The 21,775-nt window shown below is 33.3% G+C and overlaps 3 protein-coding genes across 3 annotated transcripts in view; 1 reads left to right on the plus strand and 2 right to left on the minus strand.

The window, feature by feature from the left end:
- Positions 1 to 983, minus strand: part of LOC105836624 (leucine-rich repeat and immunoglobulin-like domain-containing nogo receptor-interacting protein 1) — a 34,255-nt gene extending 33,272 nt beyond the window's left edge. Inside the window, exon 1 of the mRNA XM_028191662.2 lies at positions 378 to 983. Coding sequence (XP_028047463.2) covers positions 378 to 404 — 27 coding nt within the window. The 5' untranslated portion in view covers positions 405 to 983. The remainder of the gene's footprint in view (positions 1 to 377) is intronic.
- Positions 984 to 7,938: 6,955 nt separating this feature from the next.
- Positions 7,939 to 11,638, minus strand: LOC105836630 (FGFR1 oncogene partner 2 homolog). The gene is made up of 4 exons (XM_012680800.3): positions 11,281 to 11,638; positions 10,676 to 10,810; positions 10,293 to 10,544; positions 7,939 to 10,043 (listed from the first exon to the last, which is right to left on the minus strand). The coding sequence occupies exons 2-4, from the start codon at positions 10,808 to 10,810 to the stop codon at positions 9,816 to 9,818; spliced, it is 615 nt and encodes a 204-aa protein (XP_012536254.1). The 5' UTR covers positions 11,281 to 11,638; the 3' UTR covers positions 7,939 to 9,815.
- A 986-nt stretch (positions 11,639 to 12,624) lies between these two features.
- On the plus strand, positions 12,625 to 20,663 carry LOC105836632 (B-box type zinc finger protein ncl-1). The gene is made up of 9 exons (XM_012680803.3): positions 12,625 to 14,927; positions 15,495 to 15,826; positions 15,995 to 16,199; positions 16,286 to 16,787; positions 17,475 to 17,645; positions 17,831 to 18,087; positions 18,206 to 18,563; positions 18,636 to 18,868; positions 19,165 to 20,663. Exons 1-9 carry the CDS (start codon positions 14,103 to 14,105, stop codon positions 19,267 to 19,269), a joined length of 2,988 nt encoding a protein of 995 aa, XP_012536257.1. The 5' UTR covers positions 12,625 to 14,102; the 3' UTR covers positions 19,270 to 20,663.
- Positions 20,664 to 21,775: the final 1,112 nt, after the last annotated feature.

Here is a 21,775-nt window from a genome sequence, read left to right on the forward strand (position 1 = left end):
TTAGAAACCATATGAATATTCTACGATGCGGCATTATGTTGAATGTACCTTCGCGAGAACAACTTTTTACAAAACTACTCTCTTATCAGTCTTCAAGGATTACGGGGCTTCTTACGGCTTACGAGTACATACGCCCCGCGATTCAAAGAGCCAAGAGCTTGCCTCTTCTCGTGCACGAAAAGATTAAGAAAAAAATTACAAATTTATCAAATATTTATCAAATGTTAAAAGAAGGAAATGGGAAGAAGTAAAATTAGTTGCGGCAATGGTCGAGGAATCTTTTCGCGCATATCTTAATATAATTACGAAGTATTGTCGCAATTTAGAATGTGCAATTAAATTATATATAATACAATGGAGAAAAAAATGGCGGTTACCTTGTACAGTAATTTCAGTATCATCATACGAGAGAAGACGGAGAAACGGCGAAGATGTCCACCCGAAGACGATGGCTGGAATGAAAGAAGGTCGTTTTTCTAATAGATTCCTGTAGAACCTATTCCTGTGAAGCCCGCTCAAACGAACGCAGTTTTTCGTGCATTTTTGTAACCTAGTAACTCTTCAAAGTGACGAAGGAACACTGAAAAGAAAGAAAAAATAAAGGAAAAATGATAAAGAACCGAGAGAAGGTTAAAAAGGAAAAGAACAAGGGTGAGGGTAAGAACTCCCAAAATCAGGCCAAACTGGTTTGCAGTCTTCCCCTAAACGGTAGTTGACCCTATGCTAAGGGTCAATGTACTATGTACGCGACAGCGCCGTAATAAGGGAAGATGACGCTTGGAGCGATTCTCTCTTCTTCTATGCCTTCTTTACTACATTATTGATATATATAACAATCACTAACAGATTAATTATTAATTTTTTCCATTGAAAATGTTTACACACTTTCCTGTAATACAATTTTCCGCGTTACAAACAGAAACTTATCCTTGTTGCAGTAAAAAAAAAAAGAAATGTAATTAACTGTAAAAATTTCATTACTTTAATTACGCCTCTTTTGTCTTTTGCTGAGCAGCATTACAACAAATTTTCAATTCTAAATTTTTGCTTGTAACAAAAAAGTGTTTTACTACTAAACTAGTATGCCTTTGTGACTCCGATGAAAATGTAAATCGGAGCGTAAGTCAAATGTAAGGGAGGGTAATAGAAATAGCGAAATGTAAGAGAAGCGTTTAGTTTTTATAACGCTTTTTTTACATTTTATTGTTTCAATTTACAGTTTATAGACTTTTGTTTACGCTTCTATTACTCTCCTCTTGCATTCGACTTACGCTCCGATTTATATTTTTATTAGGAGAAGACTGCATTATTGATTAAGTCGTAGCTATACGACACTCCAAAATATAAATGTTTAAAAACCTGATATAGCATTTGATATTGTTCACTGCAATATTGCAATGTCACAAGTTGTAGTGCAACGTTATAAAGACATTGTAGAGACATAATTATATCAGATATACCAGCATACTTATAGCAACATAACATTAATGTTTTGGAAAAACAAAATTTCATAATTTAATTTAATAATTATATATTTTAATAATCATGTACTATATAATCAAACAATTTTGTGCAATATTTGAACATAAAAGATATTAATGATAATTGATTTCCTTTTAGATCATGTCGAAAATAGTCAAATGCACAAAATAATAAATAATATTTAATTAAATAAAAATATTTAATTAAAATATAGTGTAATTCGATGAATACAGTAACATTGTATTATTGCAAATTTATTGCATTGTTGCTATAATGTTTTGTTGCAGTCTTTTAAAAAAATTATATTTTATTAATTCAATTCAACAGCAATAATGCACCAACATTTCACAATGTGATTACAATATTGCGCCATTGCGATAAAAGATTGCTGCAATACGAAATAAGTGCTGCATGAGACTTCATTTCGACTTCCTTACTCTTCTTTTCTTACAGATACAGATTTATAATAAGATTGGACTTGTATAAAGTTAACAGGTTGAAGTTATTATGTATTTTTATGATTTCTTATAAGTTCTTACATGTTTTTACAATATCCTATGAGATATTAATAAGTTTTAATATAATACAAGATCATGTAAGAATTTAATAAAAAAGTGTTATTTTATTTAAATAATTTTATTTCATTAAAAATTTTTCTGTTAACTCATAAATAAATTTTATATATAATATCTAAAAATTAAAAATATTAATAACATTAGAGCTATTAATCATTGTGACCGAGCATAGACTGCAGCTTTAGTTCATGCGAAGATCTCACCGCGCGATCTTGTAGTATGGTGAAATTGGATATACGATAGATGGTCAGTTCCATGCGGATGTGCCTGTTGACCTGACCTGTTGACCACTATATTAATATAAAGCTAGTAATTCTGCTTGCATATGTAACAAACATGTTGTTTGTTGTTTGCAATGTGTTAAAGATTCTTGCAGATTGCGAGACAACAGGCAGTAGAAAACAAAATATAAAAAGTAGAATAAGAAATTTTCGCCCTAACGAACTTCTGATGCATAATGACTAAATAACGACAAGTTATTGCTATCACGTTATTGTATGCACGCGCGCGCGCGTGTGTGTGTGTGTGTGGGGGGGGGGGGGGTGTATGTGTATACATCAGAGGTACATCAGAAATGATAATAAAATTCCTTGTTCACAATTTTTGTTTCCTGTTTTTACTGTCTGTTCTCTAGAATGTAAAGGGCCTTATCTCATTGGGTGTTACGTTGCAGCGACGTCTCAAATGATTTCAAGATACAATTAACACATTGCTAACTAACTGCCAAATATCTGTGATAACAGCGATGTTGTAAAAAATAATTAATAAAAAAAAATAGATATTTGTTATTCATTTTTGAAATATAAATTGCAGTACAACAACAGCTGATTAATTGAAACATTTAAATTATTTAGTTACGTCGTAACAATGTCAAAGATTCGTTTTAGATTCACTTTCCTAAACTACGAGTTCTTTTAAATTAAACTAATTTTAAATTAAACTAGAAAAAAGTAAATATGTATATATTATTAGTATAATGCTCTCATTTTCCATTTTCTTTTAACTTAGTAAATTTGTGTATTTTTATGTGTAAAATCTTTTCTGATAATATTAAGAGGAGAAAAATTGTAGTTCAAATCGTTTTTAAAATTAAATTAATTTTAATGTTTTTTGATATCGGTAAGTGTTTTGTCAGTAAGTAGAAACATGATAAATTTATAACTGTAAAGATACTGCGCATGCTTTCTAATGTTGTCATATTTTTTAATATTGCAATTTATTAATTAAAATAAATTATTCAATCGAATAGCTTAATAATAATTCTTGGCCTTTTGTCCAAGGTGTTGTTAATGATGTTAAATTGCATGTAACCCTTTGTAAGATCAATGTTTTGAATCAAAGTTAAACAGATCATAATCGAATAATTTTAGTTAATTTTGCATATTTAAAATTGTTTATAGTTAAAAATTTAAACTTTATTAATTTGTATTAGTAAATATTTTCTACTTTAATTAAAAATAAAAGTTTCCTGGAAAATTTTAATTATAGCAGAGAATATTAGTTCGTGATTAAAGATTTAAACTTTGTAAATTTATATTAATAAATATTTTTTATTTTAATTAAAAATTGAAATTAGTTCTTAAATATAATTTAATTATAACAGAGATTTAGTTTGTAATTGCTGGAAATATAAAAATAAACATATGTATAAGTTTGGGCCACACAATTTAACGTTAACAACATCTTGAATAAGAAGCCAACGATTGTTATTAAATTGCTTGACTGAATAAATCATTTTACATTTAATTTATAAATTGCAATATTAAAAATAACGAAGAGCATATAGAATATCCTTACAACCATAAATTTATCATGTTTCTACCTGTTGACATAAAAAAAACTAAAAAATTAAATTAAAAAATTTAAAAAGGGACTTGAGCGACGATTTTCTTTCTCGGGAAAGATTCTGCGCACGGAAATACACATGCAAAATTTCTTATTAAAGTTTTCGGAACTCGATCTGGTATAGGCAGAAAGAAATCCTAAGAAATTCGTGGAAAAGATTAGAAAAGAGGGAAGAATGCAGGTCGAAAAATCGCCTTCCCAATAAGGATCAACGACCTATTGCCTCGTAGAGCCAAACTAAGAACATTGATAATCGTCGATCAGATGGAAAAGACGAATGGAAAGGAGCAGCGGTTGTAACAGGTGCCGCGCTGTTAGATCGCGCAGGAAATTCAAGCCGGTCATTGACGGTTCCAAGGGCACGCTACTTAAAAAAAATTCTTCTATCGCATCCAAGAAAGCGGCGTTTAAAAAAGAGCTCTGGGAAAACGGAGAGCGAGAAAGAGAAAAAATGATAGAGAGAGAGAGAGAGAGACGGAGTGTGAGAGGGGGAGGAAAGGAGGGAAAGAAGAAAGGGCGAATGACCTTGATGGATAGGGTTGTCCAACGAGGATGAGGAAAGAGAACGAGAGACGTGTAGATGCGTGAATTGTACCATTTTCGTGTAAGTCACTTTCCCCGCGTGCGTGTGCATGTACGTGAGCGATTTTGAGTGTATGGGTTGGTTATACAGGGTGTCCGATCGCGATTGTCTTACTATCAGCCACGGTTGAAAAAAAGGAACGGGATTTAAGCGAAACTGCCGCTTTTTCATATTTGACATTTTTGAATATTTACTGATTACCTGTGTTTTCTAATATGTTAAAATCGTCAACAAGTGCTTTCTTTGGGGCAATAATTTCTCAAAACGGCAACCCTTTTTTGTCTACAATAACTCTTTCTCCTAACAGAAAGTCTAAAAGAGAAAAAGAAGAAGAAAATAAGAAAGTATGCAATCCTTTCTCTGAATTTATGTAAAAGATTTTTGTTAGAATTGTGTGACATAAATTTAACTCAAGTAGCATATGCTAGTTTTGCATACGTTTTCTAAACGGTTACATAAAGCATTATAGTAGGTGAAAAATTTTAAAAACGTGTGTCAACCAACGCGTGGATAATTGCAGAATCTTCCATATAAGCAAATTCGGAGTTAAAATTTCAAAATGGAGTCGGTTGTACACATTTTTGGTAGGTTTCATAGACTTGCTGCAAATATTATTCTACATATTTCGCACGAACGTTTCCAATTGTTTTTTTTATGCAATGAATTATAACTTTTTACATTAATATCAAAATATACTTTTCACATTAATATAACACATTGTTAATGCAAAAAGCAATATAAGTTTCAGAATCACTTTATACTCAAAAGCTATTAGTAGAATCTTAAGTTCTTTATTTTTAATAATAAATTTATTATTAATCTGTTTTATCTGCATGTACGTGCATTTCTTCAGATTTACTTAACATTTAACGGGAATGGAAACGGGACACCCTGTAGCAAACCAACCAGTGGTTTAAAATTTCTTCTCTCCCTAGATCGAGTTGGCATCGGGGCACCGTTTCTCTCGAAGGGACTCCATCCGCGTGCGCCCTTGGAATGTGCAGTCGGATGCATTAATATTAGTGTATAGGACGCGTTGCTTGCAGCCGGCAGTTGAACTTCTTCGAGTAGCATACACGAAAAAAATGCGCCTTTATGCGAGCGATCACAGTTAAACGCGTAATTAATTAAATTTTACGATTTGACTATCTTAGTTATTCGCAAAGAACGAGGAAGCCTCACGACAAAGAATGAGGAAGTCGCAATCTCTGTGAACATGTCTTATTGACGCGCTCAATGATATTAATTTCTTTGTAATTGCGCGGAATAATAACATACCCGAGCTCCATTGCACATTTTGACGTTTACAATCGCTAGAAGCATGTAGATGGGCATCATTGTCTAAATATTTAAATATTATTTTATTTATATTGGACAAATACCTAGTTAGAAACTTTCGCAATAATTTTTATATTTTTAAAACCTCAAAAGTAAAATGTATATAATCTTTTCTACAAAAGAATTATAGTGATTAAGAATTATAATTTGTAAATCTATTCAATTATTTATCGATTATTTACAAATAATATTAAAATAGTGTATATGTTTTATATTTGCTATTTTAAACTTCTTTGTAAAATTTTCATTTAGAAAAATACTTGAATAATAATTCTACAGTTTGATGTTGTTAACTAATTTATACAATAATTATTATCTGTATTCAGCACTAATTGTATTAAGATGATTCTTTCTAATACTACAATAAATATGTAAACATATTTTAAGCGTCAATATTTTATAGATATGTCACAGTAATTAAATTTAGAATTAATAATTATCATCTATTTAGATTTAAACTTATAATACAATATATTGTATAATACATTTTAAAATAAGAATGCTAACATTTCTTTGCATGCGTTTCTATCTAGGTATGTAGAATAATACATTTTTTTAAAGAGTTTTGAAAATTTTACATTAATTTTAAAAATTTTGCCAAGAGCAAATACATGGGGTGCATTTCATTTGATTACAGTACCCTTACAATTAGATTTATTTCATCTTTGTTGCTTATGAAATATTAAATAAGGATAAGTGATGTTTGTAAGCATTGCAAGCGCCAAGTAGAATGTACCCATGGTGAAAAGTTAAAACGTGAGATGAAATACATAACGATTATGCCATTTTTCTTAATGGTTTCTTAAAATGTTTTCACAACCAGCTATCCCGCTTAAAAAATCCGACAGATAAAAAAATCTATATAATCCTATCATGTTTTTGGATAGTAAATATTTAATTTATTATCTTTATTATATTATTTAGCATATAATTTACTAATAATTTTTTATCAATCTATTAGAGTGTGTTTTGTTAAAATTAATATTATCTTATCATGTTTTTATTTTACATATGATGTATTATGTAATGCTTCACCATTAGAGTTTGCACTTTTTATATGTAAACAATTTTAATATTTTTTCTTTCATATATGAGTTATCTATCATTTTTCAAATTGTCATTTTGAATTAGATAATAAACCCGACAAATTATATAGAAATGCATACACGTTTAGTAATAAATTATTTAAAACAGATAACTTCTCCACAGTAATTCACAATGTCTTTCCAATAAAAACGATAAATTTATTATAAAATTAGATAAAATTTTAGTGAAAATAAAAATATGTTTCTATTATTATCGGTTTTCTAAACTATGGTAAATATTATTTACATTTATATATTTTATATTTTGTATGCATTTATATCGTTAGATTGGCTACACATCAGCGCGTCGAAAAAACAAAGCTCTTATTGGATATTGCACTGGGAGGTAGTCAGTCTTAATTGTTTATTCTTGTTCTTCATAAAATATGTCCAATGCTTTGAGTATTTTTTTACTGTCCTTCACTACTTCGGATAATTGCAATTTGTTTTTTATTTTAGACTCACATTGTAATTTATGTACAGTAAGTTTTCATTTTCTTTAAGAAATTTATTGTTACCTGATTTCGCAAATTTAGTATACTTCTCAAAAGGAAAGGGATAAAAAGGGTTGCCGTCCGTATAACGCCGCGTCATAGATTTATTTCAGTATGCATTTCGACCGTGACACGTAATATTTGCAACAATGAAAAAAGTGAAGAAAAAGAGAAAAAGTACCGTATAGACACGCTTATTATCTATATTGTAGTGATCAAGGATTGAAAGTTTTTATTCTTTACAAGAAATTTCAAAAAGAGTTACGTGCAAAGATACTGAAAGGGTAAATATGTGAAACTAATACATATTTCTTTTAGTACAAAATAATTGAGCACCGGAACAAAATTATTGCAAAAGAGTTTAGAAAAGGTATGTTCTTCAAATAATGAGAGAAATCGTTTATCAGACCGGCTCGCAAATATTGAAAGAGTCGTAAAAAATCCTCCATTTTACTTCACTGAACCATAGAATTATACGATGGAAATATACGACAGATCTCTTTTTTTTTAATGCAGATATATAGTATGTCTAATTATTTTCATTGGCAGTTTGTACAAAATCTGTATTATCAGTATATATTGAAAAAATAGTTCATAAGTATGGCATAAAGAAAATTGTATAAAATAAGTATTTTTTATAAGACCAAGTGTTAATTATTCTTAACAAAATGTGAAGATAATTATATCCAGTCAAAAAATTCACTTAAAAGTTTTAACGTATTACACGAATTAAGAAAAACAATATTGATCATGAATCCTGTATTTTGCATGTACATTTTTTCTCTATTCTACTTTTTTACCCTTTTTTTTTTTACAAAAGTCCTAACAAAAAAAGATATTTAATCCGAAGAACAATGTTATAACAGAGATATTTTATTTTCGAACGAATTAAAACAAGCCTTTCAGAACTGAAATCAATAAAAATCATCACAGAAAGAATCTAACATTGGCTATTTTTCAACAAGGTACAACATAGTGTTCTAATTAACTGTGATATAGTGTTAGAGCGGGAGCAGATTGTTGCATAACGCATAAGAGAATCAATCAATCAGAATTGTCTATTTCCTTCCCCAAGGTAGAAATAAAGACCTCTGTTAATTCTCTTATGCGTTATGCAAAAATCTGTGCTTTCACCCTTACACTGCTCGATGCGGTAAAAAGCTGAGTACGAGCGTGTAAATAATCGGTGTTATTAATTTTCAAAGAAATTTTTATATATAACATGTGACACTAATATGATAATTTCTAATATCAATTTTAATAACAATATTTTTCTTGTTACTCATTGGAATTAATATTATTATTGTTTGTCAATTGAGTCTAGAGTTCTAATTGTTCCAATATTACACAGCAGAACACAGTGTAACGTCAATGTGTCTTAGCTGGGAAACAGCCATTGTTTCGCAAAAAGAGTAGTTTCTAAAATTTTTTCAGTATATATAAATCATTCTGTTAAATAAATTGGTGTCAAACTTACAAGGAAACAGTGTAGTTGAAAATTCTGATTTTAATAAAACTTGGCATAAATATAGATATAGTAAATACATGAATTTAGAAATTTTTACTGAGTGTTACAAAATGGTATGAAAGAATAAAACTACCCTTCAAAGATAAAGACATTTTTGCCTTCTTTTAAATATATTTCGCAAACTAAACGATATGACTAACGAAATTTTTAATAAAGTAAGACATAATATTATACATTATTATACACAAGGTTACATACATAGGTAATATAAATAACACGTAGATATTAGATGTAAAATAAAAACATGTTAGTTTTATCGTATTATGTTACTTTATAAATATTAGATACATAAGAAGTCAATTTTATAAAAAATTTATTTCGAAAAATGAATTCTTCAAACCATTTTTCAATATCCAGTGAAAATTTCTAAATTTATGAAATCCCCTCTACATTTATGGCAAGTTTTATTAGAATTTTTGACCACGCGAGGTTTTTTCGTTAGAAATGAAAATATCATATCCTTTTTAAACATTATTCTTTCTGTAAGCTCATCAGAATATTGAATAATATCTTGCATTTTTTGACATGCAATAAAAAATAACAATTTCTTTCGAAACACATTGATTTAAAAAAAATTCGTTTAATTTAAAAGACAAAATGTTTTAGATGCACAATTTCTACTATTTTTGTTTCAAAAAGATATTGCATTTTTTATACAGGAATACATGAAAAGTAGATATAAATACATGTTTTGCAAATGCTTGTACAATTTATTTTATAAATGTTAATTAATATGCGTATATATACTACAATTTGCACATACACTTTTCACCTATATGTAATAGATTCTATCTAGTAATAATATGTCATGAGTTTGTGTGTGAAATAAATACTGGTCAGCTTTTTATATAAAAAAGATTGAAAGCTCTAGGAGCAAATATTTCTTTAATCTATTGGCGGATCTGTTTGAACCGTTTTATTTTCTACAGAACATCCTTTATTTAAGGAACCATATTTATTTGCAATATTTACTATTTCTCGAAGCGTGGCGTTTTCTTCTTTCAAAGAATGTAACGTCTCCTTCTCCTTTAATTCATTTTCCTCATCTAAAGCAGCGGCTGTTTTCATCACGGCTGCCATTTCATTAATTTTTTCTGCTTGACTGGTTATTATCTGTAAATTAATAAAATATGTATTAATAAAATATATACGAAAATATATATGTAATACATTTACATATATTTAAATGTATTAAATGTCTATTTGTTTTTTGCATTCTAATTTCCAAGAAATTAGATTAAATTAATAAGCAAATCTGTTTCATAAATAATGGAAAAATTTTAGGATTGCAAGAGTAATCATTATTATTATTATTTGAGGCATTATCTGTTTATTATTTAAAACGGAAATATTTTTACTTACATTAGCATATTTTGAATTATGCATGGACGAATAATCAGTTTTGCTGAGACGTAATAAAGAGGCAGTTTGCTGTCGATATTTGGACATTATAAGCTCCAGCGCATTCTGATGATCTTCCAGTGCATTTCTCAACTCCTTATTCTCTGCTTGTATTTCTCGCAAATGTTTGTTTTCCCTTTGGATTCCGGCAATCAACTGCAAGTGCGGTCTTTGCTTCGCTTCTGTATTTAAAATTTCTACTTCCTCTTGATACTATAACATAAAAGCAATTATATACATATAATAAGTATATAACAAATTATTTGTAATATTATAATACTAATAGTAATAATATAAGTTTATCCTTAGCATTCAACATACATAATTATAAAGTATATATTTACCTGCTTCATGTTATCAATTTGTCCGCACACAGCTTCTACCTCACTTATCAAGGTATCTGCTGTATTCTCATGATCTGAAATTCGAATGACCAATTTTTTGGCATCCAATATAATCTGTTGAAATGTCAACGACATCTGCAAATAGATATAAAACTTTCTTATCCATAAAACACATGACATTATTTGATGATCAAATGTTCAGTTTAAATAATATTAATTCTCGGTAAAATAAGAGGAATAAAGATACAATAGCAAGTGATATAAATGTTTGTTCTTGTTTCTCAAGTTTTACATTAAGATCTGATAATACTTTTAATTTAAAACCAGATAAGATTGGTATTGCTTTACACATTAGACGAAATCAAACAATTCCATCTTGATGCCTTTCACATTCGACCTGGATGATGCACGTGATTTTCCCCCCTTCGCACCAATGTCTTTCGATCGCATTCAGATTTTACTCGAATGTATCGCGAGCAGGGAAGTGCCTTTTGGACGCGTCCTCCAGGTAGAAGAGGCTGAGTAAGTCGTCGTCGTCATAGTCATCATCATTGTCGGCTTTTCGAACGGCATGTGTGCTCGACGTGGACGGTCGGGGTACTCACCTTTCGGGGAAGGCGATTCGCCAGACTCAACGATGGCACGCGATCCCGTAGCGCGTTCGGCGCATCCGATTAGTCGCCGGTGCCGAGGTTATACGCGAGGTCACGTCGTTCGTGTCGCCAAGGCTTGATTCGTCCCCGACGAGGGCTGTCCTGCTTGCCGTGCGGTGATGTGGTTCCTTCTTCTCAACACCCTCGCTGTGTACATGCCATTCCACTCCGCGAGGTCGGGGTACACGTACATGCATACATACATCAGCTGTGTGACGCCACGAAGTACTCGCGCATGACGTGACAGTGATAGCATATGCGAATAGCCGTCACAGACTTCAAATGGTAGACTGATAACTCCCCTTGACTGCATTCAGCGAAGAATATAGCGGTGGAAAATGTTGTAAAATTCTTTTATATGATTGGTTTATATATTTAGATCCAACAGGAACTAAGAGCAAGAACCAATCGTGTTGGAGAATTTTACACATCGCTACATTCTTCGTTGAAGAGAGGAATTTGCGAGCGGTCATCGCGTCGTTTTAGGCGTTTTCATTTATCAGCGCCTCTATGTGCACAAAATGTGCACATTGAACTACGTAGTCAAATATCTATGAATCCCGTAGGTAATGTGAATGACTTTTTGGGTCTCTTCTATGCTATGTCTACGTTTAATTATTTGGTTTTGTTTCATGCTATACCCGTAAATTTTACAATTATATGCATTCATATTTAAATCTGTTTTATGCAAATGTGCATAATCGTGTTCTATAAATGTGCAATACCACATATACATGATCATATAGATTCAAATAATTGATTTGATAAAAATTCACTCACCGATTGTTGTCGCTGCTCCTGCTACATTCCTTTTCCGGTTTTGATTCTGAAAATGTGATAAATATTATTCCTAAACTCAAACACAAAAGCAGGTAAAGAAATGTATCACTTGAAAAAATAGTATATATTTATTAATACCAAGTCGCTCCATGGATGGCCGCTTTCTGCTGACATCATCCTGCTATTCTCGAACCGCACATTAATAACGATCGTCCAATACTTTATTCGGCACTCCCGATATTATGGATAATACATCACACACGAGTAAAACGTAAACCGCGCGCGAGAATTTCACTTGGCGCGACCGTTACATTTGAAAAAATACGTGAAAAGGACGGTTCGTCTGATTCGCGGCGAAAATCAACATGGCACGAAAGTGGAGTGACGTCACGTAACTTCGTGGAAACACAGGCCGAGGAAAGCGGTGAGAAAACCGTTTGAATGAAAATTACGCGCCGAGATACAACGAACGGAGATAAATTCGTTTCGAGAATTTCGTATGCTCGCACGACGACTAGTAGCACTTCACTTCACTTAATTGGCACTCGGGATATTCTACCGAACGTATCCCCTTCGAGAAAACACTTTGCTCGAACACGCACGCGAACACTTCACTCGAAACCGAAGGCCTCGAAACATCGGCCCTTATTGTTGCAAGTATCGCATTCAAATGTAGCGTCTCGATTCGCGGACCAATTTCAATTCGTCGACGGCTACGAACAAGTCCAGCGGGAGGACCAATCAACGCGGCGGCACGTCGTCCGCGTGAGTTTCTCGTCTCTGTCGATCGTCTGACACGGCTCCCGCACACGTCGAGGGGACGAGCTCTCTTCTCGGTTCGAATGATTTATTCGTTTGTTCCACGTATGAAGAAGTGCGAATTACTCGGCGGCCGAGGCGTCGATAACGGAACCGAGCTACAAGGCACAGCCGTCGCCGAGAACGTGAAGAAGGGGACGTGAGGAACCTGAAACGCACGCACGCACGCATGCACGTACGAACGAACGCATCGCGGATACGCACGACGTAGATGTCGACCAGCCCCTTGGTCGTTTCCACGAGATACGCGAGCAGCGGAAGTTTCGGGGGAGGGAAGAAGTTTCAGTCGTGTTGCTCCGCGGCGATACGACTAACGGCCACCAGAGGACAAGGACGACGGCGACGGCGTGGCTACGCGTGTTACGGGCAGAGTGTTACGGGACGTGTGATGTAAATAAACGCGCACGGTAGACGTCCGCGCGTTCCGGTAAGCGTCGACATCTGCACGACCCCCGCGACTCCCGCGTATTTCCGTGGCCGGAACGCGCTATCGAGAGAAAGGAGAGATAACGAATTGTGTGAGATATATATACACACACATCTACATATATATACATATATATATATATATATATATATATATACATATATGTATCGACGCGACAACCGTTAGTCGCTCGCGCATACACAGAGGATCGCAAGCTGCGCGCGCGCGCGCGCGCGCGGGCTCTCATAGAAGGACAGAGGGATTTTTCCCCCTTTCCTCTTTCTCCGCTCTCGGCATACGCGCGTTTCTCAGTACGCGACGAGGATTTCCGATCGCGCGCTTGCGAGGCTCGACCCGGGAGTCAGGCTGGGAGCAATCTCGTGTTTTGTTTCTCGCGCGTCATACTCGCGCATACACGAACGCGTGTGTATGTGTGTCGACAGTACGATGTTTCGAGCGTCGCGCGCCTCGTGAGGATCCGAAAAATCTCTGTGGTCTCCTTTTCGTCCGTTCTCCTGGAGGAGGCGAAAAGAAGAGGAAGCAATAGGCAGCAGCGGAAGAACAGGGTGATCGAGGAAACGAGGAGTCCTCTCCCTCTCCTCCCTCCCTGCGACGATTATCCGTTGACCCTGTATCAGGCGTGAGAGATAGAAGGACGTCAGGACGTCTCCCTTCTCCCTTCTTCAACCACCTTCTGCTTCTCCTCCTCCCTTCCGCCTTGTGACTCGCGCGCGGTCATCGTTGCAGGATGGCATCGTCTACGGTAGCCGTTCCGTCCGGAGCCACCTCGGTGTCGATGTCGAACGGCGGCAGTGGTGGTGGCGGTGGCAGTAGTAGCGGTGGTGGTGGTGGTGGTGGCGGTGGTGGTGGTGATGATCGCGGTAGCAGCGACAGCAGTAACAGCAGCATCAGCAGCAACGGCGGCATCGTCGTCGGTACGGTTACTGGTACCGAGGAGCTCGACAGCGGCGATATATTTGGTGAATGTAGCAACGTCAACTCCGTTGGTGGCTATAACAGCAGCGGTGGTGGTGGCAACCCGGGTGATGCCCTGGAGGAGATCGCGTGTGGCAATGGAGAGGCCAGCAGCCAGGGCTGCGCCCTCTGTATGAGCAAGCTGTGCTCGCCCAGAGTGCTCTCCTGCCTGCACGTATTCTGTGAGGCTTGCCTGGACAAGCTGCTGATAGATGAAGCTGGTGACTCAAAGGTAGGCTCGGTCATAAACTGTCCAGTATGCCACCAGGAGACTTCCGTTAGTTCTAAGGGCGCCGCGTCGCTCACGTGCGACTATGTTCTCACCAACATATTGGATATGTCCGCTATTGAGAACATGGCAGTATTGTGTACCTCCTGTAAGGCCAAAGAGAGCGCTGTGGCACGTTGCTCGGATTGCGCCAATTTCCTGTGCCCAAACTGCAACACGGCGCATCAGTTCATGCGCTGCTTCGAGCATCACAAAGTAATTGCCTTTGAAGATTTGAAGCAATCCAACGAAGCTATCCCGATACACAAACCAATATTTTGTGAGTCCCATCCTGCTGAGAATATGAAGTTCTACTGTCACACATGCCAGGTAAGAGGCCGATTTTCTAATAATTCTGTATATTTGATATAATTGTTGCTTGGCATTTTTTAGTATTCTTAGAAGCTCAAAATTATCTTGCCATTAGTGCTTAAATAATACTATAGAATTAAATTACAAATATAGCTATATGTTGGTTTCTTTTCAAAATGCATTTTGAAACAGTTTTAAGATTTATAAAAGATTCTAAATATGATGCATTTAATTCTATATTTTTATATAATTCTATGTAGTATATTTTATATAGAATATTTTTTATATTGAAAAAAATTAATGTTAACTTTACTTTTAACCAATTTGTTTAAATAATTTAGAAAATAAAATTAGGAAAATAAAATACTTTTAGAAAGAAAAATAAATAATTTGCAAAATAACTATTATAATATTATAATTATACTTATTATAACAATATTATAATTATAATAATAATAATGATTAATATATTTTCCATAAAAAATACTTTTTTTTTTTTTAAATATAATTATATGTTGAAATGATTATGTTAGCCTTATTATGAATAGAATTTTTTAAGTAAAAGATGTTAAATTGTGTAATCAGGAACCCATTTGCAATGAATGTCTGCTTGTGGAACACAAAGCACCAGAGCATCAGTACGAACGACTGACAGATGCAGAGCCACGACAGAAGGAAGAATTAATTAACTTGATGACTGAAAGTAAAGCAAAAATTACTGAATGTGATCAGGTTACGGGACAACTGGAGAATGCACTTAGTGAGCTGCAAGTACAACATGATCAAGCAAAAGACTTAATTATGGAGACTTTTCAAAGTTATAAGGCCATACTAGAGAAATGTAAAGACAATGCGCTAGTTGAGCTCGAGAAATTGCATTCAAACAGAGAACTTGAAATTATGGATGCTTTTCATGGGTATATATATTGTTTTCATTTAATTATTTTTTGCTCATATATCAAAAATTGAGATAATTAAAAAAAGAAGATAAAAAATATAAGTAGAAGATGATGGATATAATTTTATGAAAACATTTGTGATCACATTTGTGTTTGTTTAATGTTATGTTTAAAATTTTATTGCAGTGTTGAAAAGACTGCAGAAAAAATAGAAGACGCTTGTCGTTTCACTTCGAGATTACTGGAACATGGTGATGCAGTGGAAATCTTAGCACTTCGGCGTATTGTTGGAGCGCAGTTGATGAACTTGATAAAAAATACACCAAAACACAATATAACATTCTCTATCGAATTTCAAACCGACTATAATCAATTCGAAAAAACTGTAAAGGTAATATAATATGCATAATCTGTAATATACTTTCTCCAATTATATGTATCCTTGCATAATGTCTGTTTTGCGAAAAATTATTGCAGGAAGTATTTGGAAAATTTCACACTGAAAGTACATTAGAAGTGAAAACTCATCCTGAACCAATCTCGACGGTGTCGGGCGTCTCTACAAATCAGCAAATGGTTCATACCACCTCAATGGGTTGTCCAAGTTCTATCAGCACAAGCTCTCCCATTTCCCTTCCCACATCTATGCAATCCTCTTTTGAAGGTGAGCCTTCATTTATTATTCCACCGACCTCAAGTCCTCAAAATATTCCTCCTCCACCACCTGTATCTCTTCCACCAGGTACAGTTCCTATCCATGGATTGACTAGCATTCAAGAGTACAATCTACAACAGCTGGCCAGTTTAGCAGAGAAGGTAGACATGGTGGACACTGGTGTAGTTGGACCCAGCTCAAATCCTAGTCCAACTCCGTCCTTCACTTTGGCAGATTTATTTACTGGAGATTTAAGTTCTACGAGTCATGCCATTAATAATTTGCAAGCTCTTGCAAAATTAGGAAATACTCTTGGTAATCAAGGTAAGAGGTTTAATATTAAAGGTTCATGAATTCGTTGTAGTAATACCAATGTCCTCCCCTCTTATTTCTTCCAGACATAATCCCATACATTTCCAGATTTTCCCACAGATTCACAGGTACCTTAAGAACTATTGGTTCACGTTTTTAATTTTTTTTATAGATATTTAATGCACAATTTATAGCTTTAATAATGCTGTATAATTTTTTTATACTGTTAATTTTATATATATTACGTCTACTTTTCTTAAAATTAAAAATCTTTTATCTTGTGCGATATATTAAATATATTATTTTCTTTTAAATGACACTTTAAAACAAGTTTTTAAAATATATTTTGAAGAGGTAATGCAAACTAGTTTGAATATATTTTTTGCAAAATAATGGTTGACAGATATAAAGCGAGTTAAAGTAAAAAATTAATTTTTAAGTGCCAAGTTCTTGAATTGATTTACAAAATACAGAATAACTTTTAAAGTTTGCAAAATTAGAATTGAATTTAGCATATTGTTTTATTTTAAAGTGTGATTAAAAAAATATATATACTTGCATTACAAGTACATGTATTATTTATCCTCTAAAGTATTTGTATACAATTGAGAACTTATTAGCATATATTTAAAGATTATTGAAAGTTAATGTATTATTATTTCTATTATTTATTATGTTGCGTTTATTACTTTGATATAGATCTTGGAAATACTACTATTAATGGCAGTGGTGGATTAGTATTGGGACGTGGACCTTCACCAGCCATTGTAGATAACCCAAACTTGGGTTCTTTGGCTGCCAATAGTTTATTAAATGGAGGTTTTCAATCATTGTCCTCTTCCACTTCACCGATACTTTCACAGGGTGCTGGTGAGATAATCTTATTTTTTTATAAAATATTGAAAAAAAGAAAATTTTACTTATCTCTGCATAACAATACATATTACATAATTATAGTTATATTTTAAACAAAAAATTTAAGAAAATTTATCTCAGTGTTAGATATATAGTTACGTACATATAGGCTTATATCAATATTGATGTTTTATTTTTAGATGACTTAATAGGTGATTCTATGCATAATATGCCTGTAGTAGTAGGAAATACCGTTGCCAATCATGTAACCGGATCAGGAACAGGGAATTATCCTGCTCACCCAAGAACTCAAAATACAAAATTAACGCCTATGCATATCCGAAGCAAATTTGGACAATTAGGACCTAGTAAAGGACAGTTTAATTCGCCTCATGGATTTTGTCTGGGAACTGATGAGGATATTATCGTTGCAGACACAAATAATCATAGAATTCAGGTATATGTATTCCATAACGTGTGCTAATAATAAATATTTTATTATAGAAAGATGTTTAAATTTATAAAAAAAGTTACGAATAATAACTTTATATAAATATCATGTATGATAATTCTAGATTTTTGATAAGACTGGTACCTTCAAATTTCAATTTGGTGTTCCTGGTAAAGAAGAGGGACAATTATGGTATCCTAGGAAAGTAGCCGTTATGAGAAATAATGGCAAATTTGTTGTATGCGATCGTGGAAATGAACGATCTCGAATGCAAATATTTACGAAAAATGGTCACTTTATAAAGAAGATCGCTATTCGTTACATCGATATCGTAGCTGGCCTAGCTGTTACCAGCCAAGGTCATATTGTGGCTGTTGACAGTGTGTCGCCAACTGTGTTCGTAATCAGTGATACAGGAGACCTTTTGAGGTGGTTTGATTGCAGTGACTATATGAGAGAACCGAGTGATATTGCTATCAGTGGTAAGTATAACTTTTTATTCCTAATAGGAATACCTGCAACAATGGAATAATTTAATTGTACAAATTTTTTAGGTAAAGAATATTTTGTTTGCGACTTCAAAGGACATTGTGTTGTGGTGTTCAACGAAGAGGGTAAATTCCTGCGTCGCATTGGCTGTGAGAATGTAACAAACTTCCCGAACGGGATTGATATTAGCGACGCAGGAGATGTATTAATTGGAGATTCACATGGCAATCGTTTCCATGTAGCTGTTTTCTCCAGAGCTGGCTCTTTAATATCAGAATTTGAATGTCCATATGTAAAGGTAAAGTATTATATTTTTTATGTATTAAGTTTACGCGCACAATTTTTTGTATAAAATGCAAATGTGAATTCTTTTAGAATATTTTTCAAAATAGATTTCTCTTTGATTTTTTACATATATTATTATTTTAAAGGATTACCAGTAATAATGAATTATTGTACTGGTCAGACTAAAATAAATCTCAATTTATTAATATTTTATTTTATATGTATCTTACTATATTTTTTAATGAAGTATTTATATATGATTTTTAAAACTAATATTTTTTTTAAATATTGCAATGTTATATCTTGTAGGTATCTCGATGTTGTGGTTTGAAAATAACTTCGGAAGGATATATTGTAACACTGGCCAAAAACAACCATCATGTCCTTGTATTAAACACTCTTTATATATTGTGAAGTGGCATCATACAAGTAAGTATGTTATAAACTTCCTCCTGCAAGTGGAAACTTTTTTGGAAACTGCTCTCAACGAAAGATGGGAAAGGTATGCCCAAGGCATTACGTTCGAATATTGGGCCTATTGAAGCAATAGAAACAAGTGCAGCATGCAGCTTTAATAGTTGTAAAAATATAATGCGTCCCCGTTTTATGAAAGTAACAATGTTATGAAAACAAAAAGCAGAAAGATAATGTACGTCTCCGACCAAACAATATAATAGTAACTTAGCAATTTGCATTTTGGTAAACTGCCAAAGTAAATTAAATTAACTAAGTGGAACCAGTTATAAAGAGAGAAGCAGTAAGCTATATCAACCAGTAAGAGCAACCAACCAGCCAAGTTGGATCGCTTGTAGTAGAGAAAGCAATTTATAATGGCCTTCCGTCAAAATTGGTTGTTGTACATCATTTTTGACATGTCAGTATTTTAAGTATGTTTATAAATCAAATTATTCTAGTCTCTCCGACGAGCACTTTTCAATGCGCTGGTTTCGATTCGTGCTCGGAACAAGACGTTCTCGTCCTGATTTTTTATTAATCAAGGATGTTTGTCTTCTTAGTCCTAACTGATGCTTCAAGATGCATATAAATGCACATATTACGTTTGAAAAGGTTTTCTTTTAAGAGCTTCTAAGTAACTAATGAACTCAGCAGGATAAATAATTTCATAAATTTCACGACGAGAGGATCAAAATTTTTCGCTTAATAGAAAAAAAGAAAAAAAGAACGTTGCATGCTGCGAGGTAGTTGATAGTACTTCCTGCTCTTATCATATCGTATTTCTAAAGAAGAGAATGAAACAAATACTCCTCATTGCAGCAGGCGCGAAGCTCAGCAAGAGCGATGTTCCTGATTTCTTTCTGCGCGTTTAAAAAATGATAGTTGAGAACATAATATAAAAACAACGTTAATGTGCAAGGAATAGATTATGGTATGTTGAAAATCAAACATTTAATATCTTATATAAAAAAGTGTCGTACAGAAAAGATACTTTGAAAAAAAGTGAAATAATTATTTACACTTATGAGACAAACGAGTAGATCCCATTTGTGCATTGTTAAAAATTAGACGAGACACATAATGGTTACAATATTTACTCAGGATGCTTTATTATGGTCCACCATATGAATATGATATATATGCGTGTGTGAATTATTGGTTCGTGGTGCTAGTGAATAATGTATCCATACCATGTAAATGTATTTGTTATAAAATTACGGAAATCGTTCCCACGCATTTTTTACAATGCGGAGGAGCGATTTTGCGTAATATATTATATAAGATTCGTAAGTACATAATATATACCACCGGTATATCATATAGGGACGATACTTTATCTATGTAAAAAAAAAGGGATAACGTACAGTTTGCTAAACAACCTCTATTTATGTATATATAACATGATACACGAAAAAAACCACATAAGACACATACATATATAGAAATACACATATTTTTTAGGGTTGTTTACATGATCAGCCTTAAGATTTGATTGGACTAAAATGCAATGTGTATACAACATATACATCGGATATTTGGCAGATTGCTACACTGTGTTACCTTACATTATCTACAATAACATTTAATTACAAATACTATCTTGCCATACCAAATGCTAGGTAGCACATCCATATATACATACATACATACGTATATATATATATATATATATATATATATATATATATATATATATATATATTTATACTTGACTAGCTTTATCAAATTCGTTTGCATACAGGAAATTATATCGATAATGTCTGGTTTTATTACTCAAGTGTGAAGTAAGTGAAAAAGTTTAGACAAACGATTCAAAAAGAGGCAGTACTAGGAGGCTATTTTAAAGTTCGCGCGTAACATCGGCATTTGTAGTAAAATTGCACGAAGCCTACATAACATACACCTAAGCTAATCAGTCGTACTCATCTCTCGTATATAACGTTAGAAGTTTTAATTTTATATATAAAATGAAAAAAGAAAAGAAAAACTAATTCTGAAATATTTAATAGTCATGGTTAGCAGAGTTATATAAATAATGCCTGTGATAATAGTATCGTCAGGATAAGTTGTGTCCTTAAAGAGTCTCTGATGTTGTTGCTAGGTAAATATTGATTAGAAGTGTATCAATGTGAGATATACCATTGGTGCCGCCTGCAAGGTGTTTTCACAAGCACAATAACGCCTGACGCAGAGCGGACCATCAATAGTCTCTAATGATACGCGTTAAATATTAAAAAAAAAAAGATATTCAAAATAAAAAGAGAACATGTTGCAAAATTTTTGCCAGTCATATTAAAAAAAAAAAACTCATAGTGTAACGAATGGATGACCATTAACGAGAGGGTCTTTTACCTCACAAAATTATTATATTACGCTCACCTTATATATACTTGAATATTTTAGTATAGATTTACTCTTTACATATTTTTATCTCTGTGGAAGACTACTTGGCTAATTTAGGCCA

The sequence above is a fragment of the Monomorium pharaonis genome, chromosome 7 (genome assembly GCF_013373865.1).
Source record: "Monomorium pharaonis isolate MP-MQ-018 chromosome 7, ASM1337386v2, whole genome shotgun sequence".
NCBI lineage: Eukaryota > Metazoa > Arthropoda > Insecta > Hymenoptera > Formicidae > Monomorium > Monomorium pharaonis.

Bases quoted from the DNA above. Each gene is read 5' to 3' on its own strand.
- LOC105836630 (XM_012680800.3), bottom strand. From the start codon at position 10,810: ATGTCGTTGACATTTCAACAGATTATATTGGATGCCAAAAAATTGGTC. The intron at 10,545-10,675 runs GTAAATATATAC...TTTATGTTATAG, and splicing joins AAATTGATAACATGAAGCAG to TATCAAGAGGAAGTAGAAAT. The intron at 10,044-10,292 runs GTAAGTAAAAAT...ATTAATTTACAG, and splicing joins ATAATTCAAAATATGCTAAT to ATAATAACCAGTCAAGCAGA.
- LOC105836632 (XM_012680803.3), top strand. From the start codon at position 14,103: ATGGCATCGTCTACGGTAGCCGTTCCGTCCGGAGCCACCTCGGTGTCG. The intron at 16,200-16,285 runs GTAATATAATAT...AAATTATTGCAG, and splicing joins AATTCGAAAAAACTGTAAAG to GAAGTATTTGGAAAATTTCA. The intron at 18,088-18,205 runs GTATATGTATTC...TGATAATTCTAG, and splicing joins CAAATAATCATAGAATTCAG to ATTTTTGATAAGACTGGTAC.